Source organism: Oncorhynchus kisutch, linkage group LG10 (genome assembly GCF_002021735.2).
Source record: "Oncorhynchus kisutch isolate 150728-3 linkage group LG10, Okis_V2, whole genome shotgun sequence".
Lineage (NCBI taxonomy): Eukaryota > Metazoa > Chordata > Actinopteri > Salmoniformes > Salmonidae > Oncorhynchus > Oncorhynchus kisutch.
The window spans coordinates 43,964,651-43,973,021 of NC_034183.2; the positions used below are offsets into that span (position 1 = coordinate 43,964,651).

The 8,371-nt window shown below is 40.9% G+C and overlaps 1 protein-coding gene across 2 annotated transcripts; it reads left to right on the forward strand.

The window, feature by feature from the left end:
* Positions 1–402: 402 nt before the first annotated feature.
* Positions 403–4,770, forward strand: LOC109898178 (prothymosin alpha). Of its 2 annotated transcripts, none has more exons than XM_020493027.2 (5): positions 403–573; positions 3,067–3,135; positions 3,422–3,512; positions 3,708–3,784; positions 3,868–4,770. In XM_020493027.2, exons 1-5 carry the CDS (start codon positions 529–531, stop codon positions 3,907–3,909), a joined length of 324 nt encoding a protein of 107 aa, XP_020348616.1. In that variant the 5' UTR covers positions 403–528; the 3' UTR covers positions 3,910–4,770. The 2 variants fall into 2 exon arrangements, with proteins under 2 accessions (XP_020348616.1, XP_020348615.1); XM_020493026.2 differs by lacking the exon at positions 403–573 and adding an exon at positions 1,860–2,082.
* The last annotated feature ends 3,601 nt before the right edge of the window (positions 4,771–8,371 follow it).

Sequence of the window (8,371 nt, forward strand, 5' to 3'; positions counted from 1 at the left end):
TTTAGATTTGTGTGTATTAGGTCGTTGTTGGGAAATTGTTAGATTACTTGTTAGATATTACTGCACTGTCAGAACTAGAAGCACAAGCATTTCGCTACACTCGCATTAACATCTGCTAACCATGTGTATTTGACCAATAAAATGTGATTTGATGTAATCTTGTGTTGACAGAGAGTAGCTTATGCTATGGGGGTCATCGATCCCAGCGCGGTGGGGCGGACAACTACTCGTGAAAGCAATGATTCGGAGAGACTGGTTAGGGGGCGTGAGCGCCTCTCTGAAAATACTGTCCATTGTTCCCCTCGGACCAATCCGGGCTAGAAATGTTCCTAATTATGGACCAATCATAACGCACTGGCCGTCCCCCGACTCCACCCAGAACTGTATATTAAAGGTTCCCCTATCGAGCCATATGCCACTGGCACTATCTTTTTTTCTTTTACAGTGGTCGGACTGAGTGGATTGTATCATTATTTATAAATATTTTTTATGATCTCAACATTTGTTACATTAGGCTAAGACAGAAACATGGCTGACGCAAAAGTCGAAACTAGTACGGAGATCTCTGCCAAGGTAAGTGGACGGCAATTTGTGACCTGAGTGATGAATAAATGACAACTTCTACACTTTCTTTCATTTAAATCTATTCCGGACTAAAGATTTTGAATGGAGAACAACTATCGGAAGCTGGAACAAGTGTTCAGCCGAGCTTCATTAAACCTAACTGGCTTTGGATGTGTCTTCTGTTGCGGATATTGGAATAGAAACCGTTTTATTGGAGATCTCTGTTATATTAGATAAAATGTAGGCAAACAATATTTATCGGAAGTTGCACTCACTCACTAGTCTATTGAAACATACACGCCAAGCGATGCCTTTTTTTGCCCGGAGTATAACAGTCTGCGCGCGGTTCTTTGTTTATGCTAACGTGTCCGTTCTCTCGAACACCGATTTTCTGCTCTTTTGAATAACTCAATCACACACGCACGTCTGGTTTACCATTTTGATTAATTACCTTTGTTTACATCTAATATCATAGCAGTTACCGGACGCAATCGCGGCTGCTACAGTGACTATTGATCCGTTCTCCGATTTTGTTCCACGCACCGGTCTGTCATAACTTGCTACTTGAATATATACCATTGTTTTTGGATGTGGTTTCATGGAGTATATGATATTGATATAGAAGTTTATGGGGAATGGCTCGGGCATAAAAGCATCGCGCCTTTTAGAATACAGAATGAGGTGAAATGGATTTAAACAGCGCGTAAATGTTTAACAACGTAACCAACATAAAACAATTATACCCGACCTAAGTACGAGATGATATAGAGAGGGAGGTTTAAGGTTTAAGACCGTAATTATTTTTGCATAACTGCAAACGGAGTAATGATAGCTGCTCCTGTATTAAAGCTCAGTGTTAATGTTGAGTGATTTACGGCTGTATTGACATGGATAAGCCACCCGATGTGTTCATTCCACCAGGCTTGTCTGCGCGCAATGTGACAGTGCCTCGATCGGAGCTCCGGAGCCTTCCGGTTTAAGAGCATCAGTTGAGTGTATATGTGGGCTTTGGTGGCGCCAATAACGATAGGAATAACCAGTGTCTGACGTGAGTGCGAGCGAAAAGTTGAACTGTGTCCATTACCTCTTTCTCTCGCTCTCTCTCTCTCTCTCTCTCTCTCTCTCTCTCTCTCTCTCTCTCACTCACACACACCAGCTCCTTTACAGCGTAACCCTATTTAGAGAGAGAGAGAGAGAGAGAGAGAGAGCGAGAGAGAGTGAGTGAGAGAGCGAGAGAGAGAGAGAGAGGGGGCGGGGGGCGTTCACGACAAAACCAACACTGCCTCTTGAAGGCATAGTATCTACCTGCTGAACCAATAGCGCGCTACTTCTTACATTTAACAATTTTAGTAATTTAGCAGACACTCTTATCCAGAACGAATAACAGTAGTGAGGTTTCGTACTTTCTTCCCGTACTGGTCCCCCGTAGGAATCGAACCCAAAACCATGGTCTACCAACTGAGTCACAAGGGACCATATGCTGCTCAAACGATCCCCGGTGATGATAAAACAAAGCTAGTATGTTGATGTCTCTCTGTTAGCCTATAGGATGAAAAGTATGCTTAGTTTCCTTCGCTGTTGGAGCGGCGGCGCCGCTGTGCGTAGTTGCCTATAGGTAGGCTACAATACAATATTGGCATGTAAATGTATTGTTGAAGGTGGAGGGTACAGGGAGATGTAGCTGCTTACCGGCGTATGGGCTCAGCATTACTCAGACGAAAGAATAAATGTCCTTATTGGAAGATGTTAAAACTAATGACCGTAAGAAAATCTTTATTTTATTTTGGGCACTAAAAAGGGCTATTGGAAAAAGTGCTTTTGTCCTTCAAGTGAAAGGCCTAAACATAGCCTGCAACACCCGATCAGATTGGTTTTTGATTGATTACAAACATAATTGTCTTCATTTGTAGAATGGAAAGTCCATCAAACGCATATCCCTTCTATGCGCTATTGTCTCACTTCCCTGGAGTTAATTTAGTCAGCCTCCTTCTGGTAGTGTTCGTTTGCACGCTCTTATTGGCTGTGTTAAAATAACCTACCAGGGTTCAACGGGAATTGTAGTCTTTTTCCGGGCGTGTCTTCATAGCGTCCCATTAGATGGGTCCTTGACTGAACTACAGTTATCGTTGAACTCAATTCCATCATGCTGTCAGGATGCAACACTTCTATTAGATCTCCAAAAGTTGTCGGGGAGTAGAGCAGAAAAGCAACCAATAGGTTTAGGATCAAAGTGTTGCATTTCAAATGAAAAACGAAAGCATTCACAGGTTTAGATGAGGTTGGAGGGAGAGAGGGGGTGTGTATGTGTGTGTGTGTGTGCGTGTGCATGTGACAACCTTCTCAACCTTCCGCTCATTTAGGTAGAAGTCATCAAAACCACAATCAACTCTAGAAATAAATCTGAAGGCGTGAAACCTTGATTGAACCTGTGATAGATATTTTATCCAACATGTGACAAACAACACGACTTAAACATAGTCTCTCATGTTCACTTTTCCCCAGGACCTAAAAGAGAAGAAGCTTGTTGAAGAGGCAGAAAATGGAAAAGAGACCCCAGCCAATGGAAAAGCTGTAAGACTTCACCTTTAAGACTTTACCTTTAATAGACCCTTTTCCACATTTTACTTTTAAGATGGAACTATCAGCTTCTTTACACCTGTTCTCACCTGTCTTCTTCATTATCCTTATGAAAAGGTATTTGTAGAAGTAAATCTGAGGCAACTCATGTTTTCTTTTGTTTTTATTACTAACAAGATATCATCTGGTTATTACTTTCACTTCGAAATAATAGTGTCATCCAACATTTATTCTTCCCTGGAGACAAACATATCGGATGCATTGTATTGTTGTTCCACAGGAGGCTGAGGAGAATGGTGATCAAGACAATGATCTAGAGGAGGATGATGATGATGTGGGAGAGGAGGAGGATGAGGAAGATGATGCTGAGGGTAAGTGATCTGGTCTTTCACAACGCTAGGAAGACAGAGTATCCATTACATGTTGACATATGCACCTAGTGGCAGTGATGTGTATTTGCCTGTACTAGTCTGAAGCAGTCTGCCTGAGAAATTGTTTTGTTGGAGCGCCCTCTATGTGTCATAAACTGTAACTGCAAGAATCTAAACCTGCCTTCCTCTCTGAAGTTGATGAAGAAGATGAGGACGATGAGGTCGAGGGTCGTGCAGGCAAGAGGGTGGCAGAAGATGACGATGATGACGAGGTAATGCAACAACTTGAATCTATCTATTGCATTTACATGTAGAAACTGAAATGACTGATCACATATTGACTTGTTCTTTGCAGGATGATGTTGGAACAAAGAAGCAGAAAACCGCCGATGATTAAGAGTTGTGTGTTCAACTCCCTGGAAGCTGCTGCAACCTCTCTCCTTAAGCGCCGAACGTTTTGGAGGGAAACTGTGGTCATCATCAAGTAGAGTTCAACGTCCGTGTACACACACACAAAACTGCAATTTTTTTTTAGAAAACCCAAGACTTCAAAGTTCTACCTTCTTAACAAGATACAGTACTTTAAAATGAGAATTTGTTTGTATTTTTATTTACATTTTATATTTTTGTACATATTGTTAGGAGGTCAGCCATTTTTCGACAGTGATCTCTGGTTACCAAACGGTGCTTTGAAGTTGATGCTTCTCTATGAAATAGACTTTATTTGTGGTTTGACCATGCCATGCTATCTCAACACAAACTTGTACACATTTCAGAAAATAATTATATTCAAAGCATTCCAGTAACTTTGTAATTGTACTTTAGTTGTACCATACAAAGTTGGTTTGTATGAGATGGCAAGGCCAAAGAAAATAGGTTTATTTTCTGTCTGTTAAATGGCTGTCTGTTATGGTCTGTGTAATGTATGTGTGAATTTCTTGTATGACAATAAACCTGAATTTTATTTTGTGAGTTCTTATTTTCTTCTGATTCGGTTTATTTTTTTTGTTTTGTATTTTTGACCCATCATAGATGGGGTTTCATAATGTTACAGTCAGCCACTTCAACTAGGAAAATCATCATGCAGCTTTTGGCTCTATAATCAATAATCTATAATCTATAAAAGTATCGTTTTCAGACATTCATCTGTTTTATTGGCCTGTTAGAACTGTATATCAATGTAAATGACTCATGCCTTGGCTTAAAGACTTCAAGATCTGGTCAATTATATTGCATTTAATAAATTTACCTGAGTGAATCCTTTTCCTTCCGATACACATTTCTTTGAACACCAAATATCACACATCAATACAAAAATACAGGAAGTGCTAATTGTCCAGTTCCACATGTATGCTCTTATGGGTTAATTTTGAGGAAATAACCAGGGAAATATTTTATGACCATTATTAGCCCAATGGACTGTATCTTTTCATTTGACATTAGAAGAGTAGATGTTGAAATCAAAAATAATCCTAACAGTATTAATCTGCTCAATGTATAAACTTCCATGTTATTACATCAATCAATTACCGTACTATGACATGATAATAACCAGACAAACACAAATATAATACAACTTCATTGTCCTCCCTCACAAGTTACATAATCACACACACATTATGTTAAAAGCTGTACTACAGCTCATTCCTTTGCCTGCCACGTGTCTAGAGTCACTGTGGTTGTGCTTTATGTGGTAACATGGTTTCAGGTGGGATATAAACAGACATAAAACCGCTTCCTGTCACATTGTGCAGTAGTCAGGTGTTTCTGAGAGCTGTGGAGAGTCAGAGTGGAAATTGCCAATGCAGCTGTTGGTTCTGTGATTTTCCTGTGGGGCTATTAAGAACTTAAGCACAGACACAAACTAACAACCTCACTCCTTGACGAAAGCCATGCCGAAACGAGTCAGAGTTTTAAAAGTTGTTCCACTGAACATGCCATAGCAATAAAGGAACTTTGAAGAGCGCTATGAAGAGTGCCTTGGTTCTCCTTTTTTTCTATTGCAGAGCGAGAGAAGCAGCTATGCAATGCTAATAATAAGAAGCCGTCAACCAGAGAGCAGAAAGAAACTGTTGCGGTTCCTCCTCCAATGCTGCTACTGCCTCAACAAGTGGAAAAACGAGATGTTTTCTATTTCAGGAAAACATCTCGCTAATGTTTTCTGTTTCCCTCTAGACGGCTGTGTTGACATAACTCATCTTTGATAAATAGCCTTGGAGGTTGTGGATTAATGAAGTATCTATCTATTCAGAATATCAACATAGGCCGAGATATCAAAATTGTAAGGTGTAAAGCAGACGGGAACAGTCTTTATAATGTATTGTGGAATGCATGCAATATTATTCAATGGGGGGTACTGCTACGGAAAATTGTTGTTCAAATTAGGCTACTACACATTCTGATCTAAATTATTTTAAATCAGAAACAGATTGCCGTGGATTAAACACTCATCTAACGAAGCATCATATACATATATATATATATATATATATATATATACCCTTTACCTTGATGACAGCTTTGCACACTATTGGCATTCTCTCAACCAGCTTCACCTGGAATGCTTTCCCAACAGTCTTGAAGGAGTTGCCACCAGTGTCATCAGACCAAAGGACTAATGTCCATTGCTCGTGTTACTTGGCCCAAGCAAGTCTCTTCTTCTTGTTGGTGTCCTTTAGTAGAGGTTTCTTTGCAGCAATTCGACCATGACGGGCCTGATTTACTCAGTCTCCTCTGAACAGTTGATGTTGAGATGTGTCTGTTACTTGAAGTCTGTGAAGCATTTATTTGGGCTGCAATTTCTGAGGCTGGTAACTTGAATGAACTCATCCTCTGCAGCAGAGGTAACTCTGGGTCTTCCTTCCCTGTGGTGGTCCTCATGAGAGCCAGTTTCATCATAATGCATCATGCTTTTTACGACTGCACTTTAAGAAACTTTCAAATTCTTGAAATCTTCCTGAATGACTGACCTTCATGTCTTAAAGTTATTTATTTTTTTATTTTTATATTTTTACCTTTATTTAACTAGGCAAGTCAGTTAAGAACAAATTCTTATTTTCAATGACGGCCTAGGAACAGTGGGTTAACTGCCTGTTCAGGGGCAGAAGGACAGATTTGTTCCTTGTCAGCTTGGGGATTTGAACTTGGAACCTTCCGGTTACTAGTCCAACGCCCTAACCACTAGGCTACCCTGCCACCCCAATGATGGACTATCGTTTCTCTTTGCTTATTTGAGCTGTTCTTGCCATAATATGGATTTTTACCAAATAGGGCTATCTTCTGTATACCAACCCTCCCTTGTCACAACACAACTGACTGGCTCAAACGCATTAAGAAGGAAAGAAACTCCACAAATGAAATTTGTGTTAGTCCAGTTAGTTACACATATGTGTGCGTGTGTGTATGCATATGTTTGTATGTTTGTGTGTCAGCTAGAGAGTGCTAAAAAAAGCAGTCAACTAGTCAGTGTGAGGCTGAAGGTTAGTGGCTCACTGGTTCACAGATTAACACTGCATTTCCTCATGCATGCCAAGACACTGTACCACACACACACACACACACACACACACACACACACACACACACACACACACACACACACACACACACACACACACACACACACACACACACACACACACACACACAAAATGCAATGCTATCCTGTTCTACATGTTTTGCTATGTCACAGTGATATTGTACCTAGAGTGAGTTTTTGTACTGATGAGTGCAAACATATTTCAATCCTGATCCCTCATTGCTTTCTCAATAAAAAAGACAATGAAAAGCAAATTACACTGCTACCCTCACCAAAATATGATTTGAAACACATCAATGTAGCTACACCAACATTTAGCTAACTCAAATTGCACACTCTAATAGTTCTCTAGCTCCATAACCCCAAATTACACACATAGTAGAATGTGCTCCATTTACCGTAATTCACCCAAATTACACAGACCATTTCAGTTACTCACAAATCAACAAGTTCTTCCCAGAGCTGTTTGTCCGGCTGGGTGGAAAAGCTGCACAGGGAAGAGAGTTGAATGCAGCCACTAAGTCACCAGTATTTTTGCTGCTGTGTTTAAGTATTGTTTCGAACCGGGCATCAGGCATGCACCAGGATCCAGAGCAGTGAACAAGTCCAAAAGGTTTGTTTGGCTCCTATGTTCTGTAACCATCTCTTCCTTTCAGTCTAGCGAACCCTACTGTGTCCTCTGATTGAACATAATGTTTGTGCTGCACATCCAAATGGAATGCCTTGATTCTAGAAATCTCTCAATATCTCACCTCTCTCTCTCTCTCTCTCTTCTGTCTGTCTGCCAGGGAACTAAAGCCTGGGTTCAGAACACACACACATTATACTGCTCCCTCTGCATACACAGAGAGAGCAGTATAATGTGTGTGTGTTCTGAACCCAGTATAATGTGTGTGTGTTCTGAACCCAGGCTTTAGTTCCCTGGCAGACAGACAGAAGAGAGAGAGAGAGAGAGAGAGAGAGAGAGAGAGAGAGAGAGAGAGAGAGAGAGAGAGAGAGAGAGAGAGAGAGAGGCAGAGAGAGAGAGAGAGAGAGAGAGAGGCAGAGAGAGAGAGAGAGAGAGAGAGAGAGAGAGAGAGAGAGAGAGAGAGAGAGAGAGAGAGAGAGAGAAACACTCTCCACAGCACCTCCCAGAGAGCCACAATGCATGGTACTGTATCTCATACCCCTCTACTGCCACCTGGTGCTAACTGGTACTGCTGCTCCATTTGACATTGCAGCCACCTTGGTAGAGCTGTCTTCTGTAGACTGCCTTATGAATAATAATCAACCAGCGCATCACCATAGCAAAAAATATATAAGATGCAATAGAAAATGGTAA

Bases quoted from the DNA above. Each gene is read 5' to 3' on its own strand.
- LOC109898178 (XM_020493026.2), top strand. From the start codon at position 2,011: ATGGTCTACCAACTGAGTCACAAGGGACCATATGCTGCTCAAACGATC. The intron at 3,136-3,421 runs GTAAGACTTCAC...GTTGTTCCACAG, and splicing joins CCCCAGCCAATGGAAAAGCT to GAGGCTGAGGAGAATGGTGA. The intron at 3,785-3,867 runs GTAATGCAACAA...TGTTCTTTGCAG, and splicing joins AAGATGACGATGATGACGAG to GATGATGTTGGAACAAAGAA.